At 35.9% G+C, this 16648-nt stretch overlaps 5 protein-coding genes across 7 annotated transcripts in view; 4 read left to right on the top strand and 1 right to left on the bottom strand.

Annotated features, from left to right (window-relative positions):
* LOC104718862 (probable inactive linolenate hydroperoxide lyase) lies at nt 1436-2693 on the top strand. The gene has a single exon (XM_010436680.2). The coding sequence runs from the start codon at nt 1491-1493 to the stop codon at nt 2508-2510; it is 1020 nt and encodes a 339-aa protein (XP_010434982.1). The 5' UTR covers nt 1436-1490; the 3' UTR covers nt 2511-2693.
* Nucleotides 7672-9667, top strand: LOC104718861 (senescence/dehydration-associated protein At4g35985, chloroplastic-like). The gene is made up of 5 exons (XM_010436679.2): nt 7672-8413; nt 8499-8608; nt 8797-8963; nt 9060-9144; nt 9336-9667. Exons 1-5 carry the CDS (start codon nt 7799-7801, stop codon nt 9487-9489), a joined length of 1131 nt encoding a protein of 376 aa, XP_010434981.1. The 5' UTR covers nt 7672-7798; the 3' UTR covers nt 9490-9667.
* Nucleotides 10183-11009, bottom strand: LOC104718860 (glycine-rich cell wall structural protein-like). The gene is made up of 2 exons (XM_010436678.1): nt 10983-11009; nt 10183-10890 (listed from the first exon to the last, which is right to left on the bottom strand). Exon 2 carries the CDS (start codon nt 10884-10886, stop codon nt 10365-10367), a length of 522 nt encoding a protein of 173 aa, XP_010434980.1. The 5' UTR covers nt 10887-10890; nt 10983-11009; the 3' UTR covers nt 10183-10364.
* Nucleotides 11658-13325, top strand: LOC104718859 (BI1-like protein). The gene is made up of 4 exons (XM_010436677.1): nt 11658-12030; nt 12412-12525; nt 12654-12811; nt 12913-13325. Exons 1-4 carry the CDS (start codon nt 11742-11744, stop codon nt 13117-13119), a joined length of 768 nt encoding a protein of 255 aa, XP_010434979.1. The 5' UTR covers nt 11658-11741; the 3' UTR covers nt 13120-13325.
* The window catches only part of LOC104718857 (F-box/LRR-repeat protein 4-like), a 4409-nt gene continuing 1211 nt past the window's right edge, over nt 13451-16648 (top strand). The window contains exons 1-6 of one of the 3 annotated variants that reach the window (XM_010436674.1): nt 14346-14685; nt 14922-15170; nt 15240-15646; nt 15943-16128; nt 16227-16419; nt 16507-16583. In XM_010436674.1, coding sequence (XP_010434976.1) covers nt 14413-14685; nt 14922-15170; nt 15240-15646; nt 15943-16128; nt 16227-16419; nt 16507-16583 — 1385 coding nt within the window. In that variant the 5' untranslated portion in view covers nt 14346-14412. Of the gene's footprint in view, nt 13802-14037; nt 14287-14345; nt 14686-14921; nt 15171-15239; nt 15647-15942; nt 16129-16226; nt 16420-16506; nt 16584-16648 lie in introns of those variants that run through there. The other 2 variants (XM_010436675.2, XM_010436673.1) reach the window with 2 other exon arrangements.

Raw genomic sequence — 16648 nt, 5'->3', positions numbered from 1 at the left:
TTATTCATAGGGGAAGGAGGGAGTGATCGTGCTATATTTCTTCTTATGCAATCTTCTAGAGGGCTCTGCTTGGCTAATGAGATTGTTATAATCGAGAGGAAAGTTACAAAAAAAATGATGATGATGCTCATGGAAGTCTTCATTATATGCTTTTTTGGCTTCGCTTTGATGTTCTAAGAGAAAAATGAGCATTAAATATATATGATAGAGATTAGCTGAGAGGCTGAAACTGTAAATTGTTAATTAAGACTTGAAACTTGTTTTACGTTAACTTCATGTTTCACATTAACTTCATGTTTCATCCGTTTTAACTTGTACTTTTCTTGTTTTACATTAACTTCAATGTAGTATGTTTCAGTTGTTCCTGTTAAATGGTTTGCTGCACGAGTCCATTAAACTTAGCAATCACATTTTAGAAACAGATTTGTACACACACGATCATGTACCTGCATTGTAAAAACGTTTATTTTTCTTGAATTTAATTTAACATTATATTCAAAAAAAAAAAGTTGTTGCTGTTGAAGTAATTATCTTTTCACCTGATTTATGAAATAGGTAAGTCACATACGACCCATTAAAATATTCAAGACCTAGAAATAACACAAAGAAAATTGTTCATAATTTGAAAAAAGATAAAATGATCAATTAAAATAAACTATACAAATAAAACAAACTCAAAATAGACATGAAAAAAAAAAATTACCTAGAATATTACTAAAAAGTAGTCTTATTACAATAATAATATGTTTGAAAACCCGATTACTAAAACAATACAGAAATGTTTGATTTATTACTTCTAAACCAGGATTTTGTGTTTTTTTTTGGGTAGTACATTGCAATTCTAATTAGATTTAATAAACCAATTAAAAAAATTATGGATTTGTATACTTTAATGAGAGTTTTTAACGTCAATTTAAACCGATGTTGAGTTTAAGAAAAGTGACGTTATAATTCAAACGTTAGTTATCTAAGTGATGCCAGATATTTTGGTGTCAGCTGTTACGTCGCTTTTACAACCAGGCATCCAAATTAATGAAAATGGTCAAAAAATAGTAAAACAGTACACAAAATTAGGAAAAAATCTCATACCTAGCCAAAATAAACTCTATAATGAGCAAAAAGGTCTTCAATTTTTTTTAAAATTATGATGAGTTCATAATTGACAAAAAAAATAGTACTTTTTACTTTTATATAAAACCCCAAAAAATAATTTGGTAATTTATAGGCCTCCGATATTACTGGACGACACTGTTTACAACTAAAGTTATTATATTAGCTTCAGTTTAGTCCCGAGTTTATCAATTGTACAAACCACCGACGGAAAGGGCTTGGTTTCGCGTTTGGGTTGTATTGTGGGAACATTCCATTCAATTTANGTGAACAATTTAATATACATATATAAAATATTTTCTCGTTTTTACATGTATTTTATATGTTAATGGTTTTAACGTTTTACATGTATTTTTTAAACTCAGTTAAAAAATTTCGCGATGGAAACACTAAAACGAAGCTCAAAGGTATGGTTACGAGAGCTTCGTTCAAACCTAAACATTTTCTGGGGAACAATCGAATCAGAGATATCCAAAAACGGCGCCGCTTCATATGTCTTTCCACTTCAACGTTGCATCTTCGGTTTCCTCTGCGCCTCCCTCGCCGGCGTCGACGTTTCCGTTTCGCCGGACATAGCTGAGAGCGGTTGGAAAACACTCAACACTTGGCTTGCGTTGCAAGTCATCCCCACTACTAAACTCGGCGTTCTTCCTCAGCCGCTCGAGGAGATTCTTCTCCATACTTGGGCTTACCCTTCTCAAATAGTCGCCGGAAACTACAAGAAACTCTATGATTTCATCGACGAGAACGCCGGAGATTGTATCCGGTGCGGTCAAGAAGACTTCGGGTTGACCCGAGAGGAGGCTATTCATAATCTTTTATTCGTGATGGGGTTTAACGCTTACGGGGGCTTTTCTGTCTTTTTACCTTCTTTGATCGGGAGGATCACCGGCGACTCCGGTTTACAGGAGAGGATTAGATCCGAAGTCAGGAGAGTTTGCGGATCCGGGTCGGATCTTGATTACAAGACGGTTAACGAAATGGAGCTGGTTAAATCCGTGGTCTACGAGACGCTGCGTTTTAGTCCTCCGGTTCCGTTGCAGTTCGCACGTGCGAGGAAAGATTTTCAGATAAGCTCACACGATTCGGTTTTTGAGGTTAAGAAAGGTGAGCTTCTCTGTGGCTATCAGCCAATGGTGATGAGAGACGGTAATGTTTTTGACGAACCGGATGAATTTAAACCGGACCGGTATATTGGTCAGACCGGGTCTGAGTTGCTTGATTATCTTTACTGGTCTAACGGTCCACAAACCGGTACGCCTAGCGCCGCGAATAAACAGTGTGCAGCTAAGGACATGGTCACTCTCACGGCCAGCTTGATCGTTGCCGATTTATTTCTCCGGTACGATTCGATTACCGGTGATTCCGGTTCAATTAAATCTGTTGTGAAAGCTACGTAAGTGGAGATTCATTTGTGGCTGTTATGTCAATTAATCTTCAAATGTTTTATTTTTTTGGAGTGTAGACATCAAAATAATCCTTGGAGTGTAGACATCAAAATAATCCGAACATATTTTATTTTTACAAATTTATTTATTGATGTATCATTCCATTTTTATAAATGTTTTGTGATTTTGTAGACTTTTAATTGAATGAAAAAAATAATTTGTAACATAGCGCGTGATTTGATTGGTTTTGGAAACAAAGTTTGATTCGTTAAAATTTAATTAATCCGATCCAACAAAATCATTAGAAAATAAAAGAGAACATTTTATTATTTATAGAGAAGCACAAGATAAGCTATCGATGAGCTTCTTTGAATGGTTTAACCATTTCTCAAGAACGTATTGCTTCACCTTCCCCTCGTCATCTTCGAATACATTGCACAATGCCTTGACGTAGTATTGTCGGAACTTTCCATTCACTTTCACGTAGTACACAATGATGCGTCCTTCATCTCTACAGATATTGTCTTCCATAGGGTCGGATGGAGAAGTTTTGGGATTATTCATAGGGGAAGGAGGGAGTGATCGTGCTATATTTCTTCTTATGCAATCTTCTAGAGGGCTCTGCTTGGCTAATGAGATTGTTATAATCGAGAGGAAAGTTACAAAAAAAATGATGATGATGCTCATGGAAGTCTTCATTATATGCTTTTTTGGCTTCGCTTTGATGTTCTAAGAGAAAAATGAGCATTAAATATATATGATAGAGATTAGCTGAGAGGCTGAAACTGTAAATTGTTAATTAAGACTTGAAACTTGTTTTACGTTAACTTCATGTTTCACATTAACTTCATGTTTCATCCGTTTTAACTTGTACTTTTCTTGTTTTACATTAACTTCAATGTAGTATGTTTCAGTTGTTCCTGTTAAATGGTTTGCTGCACGAGTCCATTAAACTTAGCAATCACATTTTAGAAACAGATTTGTACACACACGATCATGTACCTGCATTGTAAAAACGTTTATTTTTCTTGAATTTAATTTAACATTATATTCAAAAAAAAAAAGTTGTTGCTGTTGAAGTAATTATCTTTTCACCTGATTTATGAAATAGGTAAGTCACATACGACCCATTAAAATATTCAAGACCTAGAAATAACACAAAGAAAATTGTTCATAATTTGAAAAAAGATAAAATGATCAATTAAAATAAACTATACAAATAAAACAAACTCAAAATAGACATGAAAAAAAAAAATTACCTAGAATATTACTAAAAAGTAGTCTTATTACAATAATAATATGTTTGAAAACCCGATTACTAAAACAATACAGAAATGTTTGATTTATTACTTCTAAACCAGGATTTTGTGTTTTTTTTTGGGTAGTACATTGCAATTCTAATTAGATTTAATAAACCAATTAAAAAAATTATGGATTTGTATACTTTAATGAGAGTTTTTAACGTCAATTTAAACCGATGTTGAGTTTAAGAAAAGTGACGTTATAATTCAAACGTTAGTTATCTAAGTGATGCCAGATATTTTGGTGTCAGCTGTTACGTCGCTTTTACAACCAGGCATCCAAATTAATGAAAATGGTCAAAAAATAGTAAAACAGTACACAAAATTAGGAAAAAATCTCATACCTAGCCAAAATAAACTCTATAATGAGCAAAAAGGTCTTCAATTTTTTTTAAAATTATGATGAGTTCATAATTGACAAAAAAAATAGTACTTTTTACTTTTATATAAAACCCCAAAAAATAATTTGGTAATTTATAGGCCTCCGATATTACTGGACGACACTGTTTACAACTAAAGTTATTATATTAGCTTCAGTTTAGTCCCGAGTTTATCAATTGTACAAACCACCGACGGAAAGGGCTTGGTTTCGCGTTTGGGTTGTATTGTGGGAACATTCCATTCAATTTAACGTTGTCCACAATGATGCGTCCTTCATCTCTACATAAATTGTCTTCTATAGCCTCGGAAGGAGAAGTTTTGGGCTTATTCAAAGGGGAAAGAGGGAGCAATTGTGCTATATTTCTTCTTATACAATCTTCCAGAGGGCTGTTCCTGGCTAATGAGATTGTAGTAATCGAGAGAAAAGCTACAAAGAAGATGATAATACTCACGGAAGTCTTCATTCTTTGCTTTTTGGCTTCTCTTTGACGCTCTAAAAGACAAAATGTGCATGTACATATATATGATAAAGATTAGCTGAAACTGTGAAGTGTTCATTTAGACTTGAAACTTGTTTTTACATTAACTTCATGTTTCATCCGTTTTAACTTGTACTTTTACATTAACTTCATGAAGTTTTATAAACAAGTGACACAACACATATTAGTAATATGTGATATTGATTGTTCAAATGTTCATGAGGATAACAATAATATAGATAATATAGAAGTAGTAGATGATGTTCATGAAGTGCTTGAAAAAGTCGATGATGTTGGTGTTTTTAGTGCTTTTGATATCTATGATCCAGGAAATTGGGATATGCTTGATTCAAAAATGATTTCAACTTTAGCAATTAGTGGACCAAAAAGAGATTTATCTATTGTCCAAGGTCCTAAAAACAAGGTTCATAGAAGATTTGTTTCATCTTGCTACACTAAAATATTATCAAATGGAGAAAAAGTGATAGAAAGTGGCTAGTCTATTCAAAAGAATTAGATAAACTTTTTTGCTTTTGTTGCAAGGTTTTTAAGAAAGGTAATTGGAAAAGTCTATTAGCAAAGGAAGGTTTTTCGGATTGGACTCATATATTTGTTAGATTATATGAGCATGAAAAAAGTAAAGAACATATACTTAATATGACATCTTGGGTTGAATTACGGTGTAGACTTGAAAAAAATGAGACAATTGACAAAGTTTCTCTAGAACAGTTTAAGAAAGAAAAAGAATATTGGAAAAATGTATAAGTTAGAATTATTGAAATTGTAAAATATCTTGCAAAGTATAATTTGGCATTTATGGATCAAATGATAAATTATATCAACATAGTAATGGCAATTTTTTAGGATTAGTAGAGATGTTAGCAAAATTTGATTCTGTGATGAAAGAGCATGTTTTCCGAATTACTAGTGGAACTATTCGTAATCATTACCTTAGTCATAGTATTCAAAATGAATTGATTGTTTTGATTGCTTCAAGAATTAAAACAAAAATTATTATGAGAGTGAAAGAAGCAAAAAAATTTTCTATAATTTTGGATTGCACTCCCGATGCTAGCCATCAAGAGCAAATGTCAATAATTCTAAGGTGCGTACATTTTTCCTCCAATTCTTTTAAAGTAGAAGAGTATTTTGTTGGATTTTTTAAAGTAGATGACACTACTGGACATGGACTTTTTGAAGTGTTAAAAGATGTATTACAATCTTTAGGTCTAGATATAGATAATGTAAGAGGTCAAGGGTATGATAATGGATCTAATATGAAAGGAAGCAAACAAGGTGTACAAAAAAGGCTTTTGGATATAAATCCTAGAGCTTTTTATACACCATGTACTTGTCCAGGCTCGGCCCATAGGATAGGCGGGCTAAACCAAGGCTTAGGGCCACATTTTTTTGGTGATTTTAAGGCCACATTTTTGTTTATCTAATGGGCTTTAAACCAAAATATTTAAAGTCCACATCATAAGTATACTATAAATATGGGTCACATCAACTTTTTTTGTTTTCCTTTTTTGAGTTATTACATTTATTTTTTATATTTTTGTTATTTATATATAGTTATTGTATGTTTTCCTTTATTTTTTTGAAAGGATTTTAGTTTTTATTTTTTTTTTGAAATGTAAGAAAATGCCACATTTTTTCTTGCTTTGGGCCGCCAATATTATTGGACCGGCCCTGTGCTTGTCATAGTCTTAATTTGGTTTTGTGTAATATTGGAAATAATTCTGTGAAGGTAAAAGATTTTTTTGGAGTAGTGCAACGCTTATATTCTTTGTTTGCTAATTCAGTAAAGAGGTGGGATATTTTGAAAAAGAATGTGAAAGGGTTAACGCTTAAGCAATTATCAACAACACGATGGGAAAGTCCTGTTGAAAGTATTAAAGCAATAAGATTTCAAATTGTAGATGTAAGAGAAGCTTTACTTGAAGTGGCAGAAAGTGATAATGACCCAATGATTCAAAGTGAATCTAAATCTTTAGCAATGAATGAGCTTAGTAGTTTTGAATTTTTGTTATCAACTATCATTTGGTTTGACATATTGCATGTGGTGAATATTGTTAGTAAAAAGTTACAAGCAAAAGATATGCAAATTGATGTTGCAATGAAAGAGGTAAGTGAATTAATTTCTTATTTTAAAAAATATAGAGAAAGTGGATTTGTTGATGCTATGACAAAAGCTAAGGAAATTGCTAATGAAGTTAGTATTGAACCTATATTTATTCAAAGAAAAGTTAACCGTAGAAAAAGACAATATGATAAATTTATTGGTAATGAGACAATATTATCTGTAGAAGAAACATTTAGAATTGAGTATTTTTTGTATATCATAGATCATGCTATTAGTTCATTTGATAAGAGGTTTAAGCAATATCAGTCATATGAAAATATATTTGGTTTTTTGTTTGATTCTACTAGATTGAAATTGTGTGATGATATGAATCTGAAGTCTCATTGTAGTTTTTTAGAAAATAGTTTGAAAAGTGGTGATTTACTAGACATTAATGGAGATGAACTTTTTCTTGAGCTAAAATTTCTTAAGGAGTTTTTGCCAAATGAAAATATGGGAGCAAATGATGTATTGAATTATATTATACCATTTGATAGTTTTCCATATACTACAATTGCATATAGGATTCTACTAACCGTTCTAGTTACTGTTGCTTCTGTAGAAAGGAGTTTTTCTAAACTCAAGCTATTGAAGTCATCTTTGAGGACATCCATGTTGCAAAAGAGATTGAATGGACCAGCTTTGATTGCAATCGAGAATGATTTTTTGGATAAATTAGATATAGAAAGTTTAATTGATGAGTTTACTTCGGATCATATAAACAGGATGTCATTATTCACTTAATGTATTTTATTTCTTTTTTTGGTTTTGGCGCTGCATATTACATGTCAGCAACAATATTATTATTTATAAGTAAGACAAATGTGAACATGGTTGGGTCCTAGAAAAAAGTAGTGTACCTCGATTAACACCGAAAGCAAAACACACTGTCTAATACATAACTCTTTTTGTTTTTTACTTAATCGATAAGATTCTTTTTATAAAATTCAGAAGAAGAAAAAACACACAATTCAATCTTGAGACTGTATCAAGAAACTTCAAGATAGGTAAAAAATGAGTTTTTTTAGATCAAAGACTTCAAGAAATGGAGCAAAACCATCTTCGTATAATGGACAAGAACAAGAAGACGCCATGTACTCATCGAACAGAACAGTGAGTGATGAAGTGTTACTAAAGATTGATGGATGCAGAGCTCATCTCATCGACGGATCCGAAGCGGTGGAGCTCGCCGCCGGAGACTTCGAGCTTGTTCAAGTTTTTGACAACGGCGTGGCTTTAGCTATGGTCGTGAGGATTGGAAATGACTTACAATGGCCTGTGATTAAAGACGAGCCAGTGGTGAAACTCGATTCACGTGACTACCTCTTCACGTTGCCGGTTAAAGACGGAGAGCCACTTAGCTACGGGGTCACCTTCTTCCCCATAGATGAAAACGACGTCGTTTTCTTGAACAGTGTCGAGTTGTTAGACGATTACTTGAGAGAGAACTCGTGTTTCTCTTCGTCTTCGTCTTCGTCTTCTTCTTCGGGTGTTAAGAATGGAATTGATTGGAAAGAGTTTGCGCCTAAGGTTGAAGATTATAATAATGTTGTGTCTAAAGCTATAGCAGGAGGTACAGGGCAAATCATTAAAGGGATGTTTAAATGCAGTAATGCTTACACTAATCAGGTTTGTAGTTATTAATCATTAAACCAAAAAAATGTTAATTTCAAATTCTGAATCTTGGGTTTTGTTTTTTTTTATGTGAGAACAGGTTCATAAAGGAGGTGAGGTTATGATTACAAAGGCTGAGAAGAAGAGTGGTAAGTCGTCACAAAGACAAGCAACCACAAACAAGAATCAAATCAATAAGAATCTTCATCGGTATGATATAATTCACTTAAGAATGATTATTTTTTAAGGGTGTTTCAATTTAAATTTCACTTCCAATCATAGTTTTAGAAAAATAGTTACCATATTGTTATGGTATTAATCGCTTTGGTACGGTTTTAAATTGGGTATATTTCTAGTTCTTTGTATCTTATCTCTTTGTGGTGGTAATACATATATAGAGTGAGGAGGTTGTCGAGAGCGACCGAGAAATTGAGCAAGACGATGTTGAATGGTGTGGGAGTGGTGAGTGGCTCGGTGATGGGTCCAGTTGTAAAGTCTAAGCCAGGGAAAGCTTTTTTCTCAATGGTACCAGGGGAGGTTCTTTTGGCTTCACTTGATGCTCTTAGTAAGTTAGACTAATTGGTATTGGTTTCTCAGTGACACTTTATGGTCTTTATAATGATAATACTAAAAATAGTTTGATTTGATTTTTGAAAATTAGATAAACTACTAGACGCTGCTGAAGCTGCAGAGAGACAAACTCTTTCTGCTACGTCCAAGGCTACTACCAAAATGGTTAGCGAGAGGTAAGTTTCAGTTTCAAAGTCTTCAATTTGCGTCTACGTTTATAACTAACAAAAAGATATAGAGTTAAAGTTGTGAGTTCACTTAAAGTTGTGAGTTCATTTAGTCTCGATGGTTTGTTTGCGTTTATGTGCACCTACGTTTTACATTTAGTATGAATGTCTCATATAAATGATGTTTATAACATGGACAGGTTGGGTGAGAGCGCAGGGGATGCCACGAGAGATGTGCTAGGCACGGTGGGACACGCAGCCGGGACTGCTTGGAATGTCTTCAATATCCGCAAAGCTTTCTCTCCTTCCTCGTCAGTCACATCCGGGATCCTAAAAAATGCTTCACGAAAGTGATCTTTGTTCAATTTTTATCATTGATCAGCGTTATGTATGTTGTCGGGTATGGAATAGTTTTGAAGGTAAAGATAAGAGATTATAATGATAAAATTCAAAAATGTGCGAATGTGTAATCTATGTTTTATCAAATGTCCGTCATGTGTTTTAGATACAAATCAAATCTTCTTGAAACTTATGATCAAACAACTTATTACTTTAATTTGCCAATATTATAAATTCATATTTCTTATTAGTATTAATGACAACTTTAAGCTCTTATTACTTTATTAGTATCAGTGACAAACTTATTAGTGTGTTAAGAGTAGTGTGTCTCCGTTCCTCGTCACCGTACCTCTTCCCAGGCCAAACCATCCTTCTTCTTCTCTACACATGCGACCCTCCTCACCACCCAAACCTCCTCCTCCCTTTTTGTCTTCTTTAGAGTTTAATTTGTGAGTTCATTTAAGTCTCGATTTGTTTTTGTTTGTGTGCATCTACGTTGATACTTGAGTACATGTCTCACATTAAGTGAGGATTATAACATGGACAGGTTGGGTGAGAGCGTGGGGAAGCCACAAGAACTGGCTTAATCCTCAAACATCAGAGGCGTTATGTATGCTTTTTTGTTTGGATTGATTTGTGGGTGGAGATTATAAAAACCTAAATGTGCAAGAATGTAATCTTGAACCTCAAACAAAGAAAACCCTTTCCTTTACCAAAGTGTGCATCTGTGTGGCTAAACAACACAAAGACTCAAAACATATTTTTCTTGAAAGTTGAAACTGAATGACTAAACAGTAAAAAAACAAACTTAACCCACCAAACTCTTTGACCCAAAATCAAATCCTGAAATTTCAATATACCAAAGAAAATATAATTGAGCTCGAATCTAGTTAAAGAAAAAAAACGATGATCAAGAAAGCAGTTGCAAATCTATCGGCAAAGGGAGTCACTAGTGCAGAGCCTCCGTTCCTCTTCGCTGGTCGATGAACCATACCGACGCCTCTTCCGATCCCATGTCCACCTTCTTCTTCTCCATGACCGCCACCGCCTCCAACAGCATGGCCTCCCTCTTCAGTAGCATGACCACCCCCTACACTAGCATGGCCTCCTCCTCCTTCAATAGCATGACCACCTCCTACACTAGCATGGCCTCCTCCTCCTGCACTAACATGGCCTCCTCCTCCTGCACTAACATGACCACCTCCCACACTAGCATGGCCTCCTCCTACACTGAGAGCGCCTCCTAAATGAGCATGGCCTCCACTTCCAACGTGAGCGCCGCCTCCGGAAACCACAGTGGTACACTTGAATAGAAGTAACGTGATGATTAGGAGGACGGCGTGTTTCCCGGCATAATTGGTAACAAAGGGTGCTCCAGTCTTCGTGATTCTCATGGTGGTAATATCAAACATACACCTTTTCATCAAAAAAGAAAAAAAAAACGTTATCAAAACATTAAACATACATGCGTGTTCTACCTTATAGCTTTGATTCTTAAATTGTGTTACCTTAAAACGAAATAAAAGAATTTGTTATGGTGGGGTGAGATGCTTTTGGAAAACCTCTACTATATATATATACGCAAGATTCCTGAAATTATTGTTAATTTTTTTTTATTGTCTTAGGATAAGTTGTGAATAATTCTAAAATATACTCTTTTGTTTTTATCTTTCCTTTTAAATATGGATAAAATTATCATTACCGTAATGAATGTAAAGTTAATTTTTCACAAAACCTCACATGTTGTTGTTCTTGTACGAGTATTACATAATTTCATATGTTTTTGTAAGTAAACAAAAGGCGAATTTCACATGAAGCATAGCATGCGAAAATTGCATATAAAATCCATTAAGTAGGTGAAAAAAAATGCACGAAATGATTGTAGCTAGCATGTATATTTAAAAACCCACACTTTCATCAATTTATTCTTAACTTCCTAAGTGAGATTAGCATAATTGAGATTAGGCAATACGATTAGTAATATTATTATTATACAATTTCTGTTTTGGTCTTTTAATTGAAAGACTTAACACTAAACACCGCTGTTGATTGGGTATTATGAATAACACAACGCGTTATTATAAAAACATCTTAACCGAAGATTTTGCCACGTGTATATCATCTCACTAGATTTAGAAGCAAATGACTCGTCTCCTTCGTCAACAGAGAAAGATATAAAGCGTATCTTTTTTTTTGTTCCCCACAAAAAAAAATTAACCAGATCTGCTTCGAAGAGACTCGTTCGTTTACCCCCAAAAATCTTAGCCATGGAGAAACCGTACGGATACGCGAGCGTGAGCATGACCGGCATAGATCGAGATCGGAAAGATATTGATCTTGAGATGGGAGTCGGAGAAGCGACGCTTTACCCAGGGCTAAGCTACGGCGAGAATCAGCTCCGTTGGGGTTTTATCCGTAAAGTCTATGGGATTCTCTCTGCTCAGCTTCTCCTCACCACGCTTATCTCCGCCGTCGTTGTTCTTAATCCTCCTGTTAACGATCTCTTGACCGGATCTCCTGGGATTCTTCTCTTCCTTTGCATCGTCCCCTTCATCTGTACGTAGTAGATCTCATTCAAAAATTCTTGTTATATATTTAGAATTTTTTCTTAAGGTTTGTTCTGAGATTTCTGATTTTGGTTAGGCGGATTCGTGTAGTTTGTTTGTGGTGTTGAGATTATAGAATTGCAATTCTTGGATTGTATGATTCATTTCTTAGTTTCTGCTGCCTAATTTTAGGATTTATATGATGGTTTCGAGATGATTTGATCGTCCTCTATGAGGTTTGCTTTGTTTGCTTGCTTCAATAGTCACAACAGTTATTAGTTTTTGTCTGGGAAGGTTCTCTTGGTGGCATCATGTGCAATTTGTGTTATTTTATACTTTTTGAGATGATTTATTGCTCATGTGATTGATTACTGGGAGATAAATTTTGCAGTAATCTGGCCTCTTCACATTTACCATCAGAAACATCCTGTTAACCTGATCCTCCTTGCCCTGTTCACTGTCTCTTTGAGTTTCACTGTTGGTGTCAGTTGTGCTATGACAGAAGGTTAATATCTATTTCCCTTTAATATCATCTGTTTGTTTTCAATCAATCTGTGTTTCTGTCGCAGTTTCAGCCGCTTCTTTACTAATAGTCTAGTAACAATCTCTATGTTTGTCTACGTATTTTATCAGGAAGAATCGTCCTTCAAGCTTTGATATTGACATTGTCTGTGGTCGGGTCTCTAACCGCATACACTTTCTGGGCTGCGAAGAAAGGAAAAGACTTCAGCTTCCTTGGACCCATTCTCTTCACCAGCCTCATCATTCTTGTAGTGACAAGCTTCATCCAGGTCCGTCTCCCAAAATACTCCCTCCTCACCAATAAAACCAAAACACACATACATACATATATAGAGCCTTGAAAATTTTGTTTGTTTTAATAACTTTGCAGATGTTCTTCCCTCTTGGCCCGACATCTATTGCCGTATATGGAGGAATCAGCGCATTGGTATTCTGCGGATACATAGTCTACGACACCGACAACCTCATCAAGCGTTTCACATATGACGAATACATCCTCGCATCAGTGGCTCTCTACTTGGACATCCTCAACCTCTTCTTGACCATATTGCGTGTGCTGAGGCAAGGTGACAACTGAAAAGGAAAGCATAAGATGATGTTTTCAGTGATCTGAGTTATATAACTATAAAGCAGAACCCAATGCCTTTATGTGATTTACATTTTGTGTGTGTATCTTACTTCTGTTTTTGAGAATTTAGTATATGATGACGCTATGTGTCTAAACGATTGTGTAAACAAAATCAAGATGAAATTAATATGGTAATTTTGGCGGAATTTAGATCCCTTGCTCTTGTCTTATCAATTTTGATACTAAACGTAAAAAGATTTACTTTTACCATATCTAGAAATGATTTTACTGTGCACTTTCTCATTTTTTACGACCTCATTGAACTCTGAAAAATAAACTCTTACCCACGGATCCGCCATCACAGACGAAGAAGATCATACAACCAAAACTACAATCTCTCTCTCTCTCTCTGTAAACCATGAGAGGTCAGGATCGGATAAACAATACCTTACCGGAGGAACTAATCCTCGAGATATTCCGACGACTTGAATCGAAACCCAGCCGCGACGCTTGCTCTCTCGTCTGCAAACGATGGCTATCCCTCGAGCGCTTTAGCCGCACCACGCTTCGTATCGGTGCTTCCATTTCTCCCGAAGAATTCTTCTCTCTCTCTCGCCGTTTCCTCCATATTACCTCTATCCATGTCGACGAGCGTCTCTCCGTCACCCTCCCTTCCCTCTCTCCTTCCCCCGTAATGTTTTTATTTTCCCTCATCGAATTTGGGATCGGAATCCGCCTTTGTTTTAGGATTGTTAGTGGATTGAGTTGTGTTCAATTGATCTCTGAATCTACGATTCAAGATTGAATTTGGTTTGAATCTGGATTTGAATTTGGTTTTGTTTCTGTACATTGATCTCATTTCTGGAGAAACATAGAGTAATTTGTGATGCTTACAATTTAAGAAACTGGTCCTCAATTAATTTGCAGACGAGAAAACGTGGGAGGAACAGTTCGTCCCCTTCTTCGTCAAGTAAGCGTAAGAAATTGAATGGTAAGACACAGTCTGTTGCTGAGAACGTCGAGTCTTGCAGCTTGGCTGATGCAGGCTTGACTGCTCTTGCCAATGGATTTCCAAGATTAGAAAACTTGAGCTTGATATGGTGCCCTAATGTTTCAAGTTTTGGTATGTGTTCCCTCGCTGAGAAGTGTGCTTCACTTAGATCTCTGGATTTACAGGTAATTTAACCCCTCATTTGTTTTAGGTTAAATAAAAATGATCTTNTCTTACCCACGGATCCGCCATCACAGACGAAGAAGATCATACAACCAAAACTACAATCTCTCTCTCTCTCTCTGTAAACCATGAGAGGTCAGGATCGGATAAACAATACCTTACCGGAGGAACTAATCCTCGAGATATTCCGACGACTTGAATCGAAACCCAGCCGCGACGCTTGCTCTCTCGTCTGCAAACGATGGCTATCCCTCGAGCGCTTTAGCCGCACCACGCTTCGTATCGGTGCTTCCATTTCTCCCGAAGAATTCTTCTCTCTCTCTCGCCGTTTCCTCCATATTACCTCTATCCATGTCGACGAGCGTCTCTCCGTCACCCTCCCTTCCCTCTCTCCTTCCCCCGTAATGTTTTTATTTTCCCTCATCGAATTTGGGATCGGAATCCGCCTTTGTTTTAGGATTGTTAGTGGATTGAGTTGTGTTCAATTGATCTCTGAATCTACGATTCAAGATTGAATTTGGTTTGAATCTGGATTTGAATTTGGTTTTGTTTCTGTACATTGATCTCATTTCTGGAGAAACATAGAGTAATTTGTGATGCTTACAATTTAAGAAACTGGTCCTCAATTAATTTGCAGACGAGAAAACGTGGGAGGAACAGTTCGTCCCCTTCTTCGTCAAGTAAGCGTAAGAAATTGAATGGTAAGACACAGTCTGTTGCTGAGAACGTCGAGTCTTGCAGCTTGGCTGATGCAGGCTTGACTGCTCTTGCCAATGGATTTCCAAGATTAGAAAACTTGAGCTTGATATGGTGCCCTAATGTTTCAAGTTTTGGTATGTGTTCCCTCGCTGAGAAGTGTGCTTCACTTAGATCTCTGGATTTACAGGTAATTTAACCCCTCATTTGTTTTAGGTTAAATAAAAATGATCTTATATGCTTAGGATGTGGTCTTCAGGGTTGCTTTGTTGGAGATCAAGGCTTAGCAGCTGTTGGAAAGTTTTGTAAGCAACTCGAAGATCTAAACCTGCGTTTTTGCGAAGGCGTAACTGATGTTGGATTTATTGATCTAGTTGTTGGCCGTGCCAATTCCTTGAAGTCTATACGTGTTGCTGCCTCAGCTAAAATAACAGATTTATCTATGGAAGCAGTTGGTTCTCACTGTAAATTACTTGAGGTTTTGTTTTTGGATTCTGAATGCATCCATGATAAAGGATTGATAGCAGTGGCTCAGGGATGTAACCGTTTGAAAGATCTGAGTCTTCAATGTGTTCTTCTGACGGATAAGGCGTTTAGCGCAGTGGGAGACCTGTGTACTTCATTGGAGCGATTGGCTTTGTATAGCTTTCAGCATTTTAGTGACAAGTTAGTAATGTTCCTTTTAAGTACCTTTGGCTTTTTTTTTATGAGTGCAATCCAATACTTCTGGTGCATAATTTAACTGTTAGAGAAGTCTGGGGATCAGGAAAACCTCAGGCTTTTTGCTCTTGTCTTTCATTATGTGCTTGTGTTATATGTTTTCTTGTCTTTCATATAAGACATGTAAAACGAAGATGTGCTCAATGTTGGGTGGACCATATGAAGGACATGGAAGGACACTTGTCTTTGTACTATGGCCTTGTGTAGTATAATGTTTTACTTGATGTTATTTTGTATTTCAGGGGCATGCGGGCCATCGGTAAAGGGTGTAAAATGTTGAAGAATCTCTCTCTAAGTGATTGCAGCTTTCTGAGTTGCAAAGGTTTAGAAGCTATTGCTAATGGTTGCAAAGAGCTTACGCGTGTAGAAATTAATGGATGCCACAACATTGGTACCCATGGACTAGAGGCAATTGGAAAATCTTGCTCGTACATTTCTTTCTCATTTTCTTTAGTTCTTGTTAACAGCATCTGAAATCACTATGGGCTGGATCATTGATCAAACCGTTATTTTCGGCTGTATGTAGGCGCCTCAATGAGTTAGCTTTATTGTATTGCCAAAGGATTGGTAATTCTGCTCTTCAAGAAATTGGAAAAGGCTGTAAATCCCTAGAAATACTTCACTTAGTAGACTGCTCAGGCATTGGAGATAATGCAATGTGCAGCATTGCTAAAGGGTGTCGCAACCTCAAGAAACTCCATATCCGCAGATGCTACGAGGCATAATCTCTCATCTCTTGAAATAAAGTATCCTCCTAATCTATAGACATAAGAACCTGTTATTTACGTTTTTTTTTCTTTTTGTAGATTGGAAACAAAGGAATTATAGCTGTTGGAAAGCACTGCAAATCACTAACCGAGCTTAGTGTCCGGTTTTGCGATAAGTAAATCCTGCAACTCTTTTGAATCTTGTTTCTTAAACAGCACCGGGACAAAAGCTAATCGTGTG

This window comes from Camelina sativa, chromosome 10 (genome assembly GCF_000633955.1).
Source record: "Camelina sativa cultivar DH55 chromosome 10, Cs, whole genome shotgun sequence".
Lineage (NCBI taxonomy): Eukaryota > Viridiplantae > Streptophyta > Magnoliopsida > Brassicales > Brassicaceae > Camelina > Camelina sativa.
The sequence above is the reverse complement of the archived record's forward strand: the minus strand, read 5'-3'. Positions and strand labels throughout refer to the sequence as shown.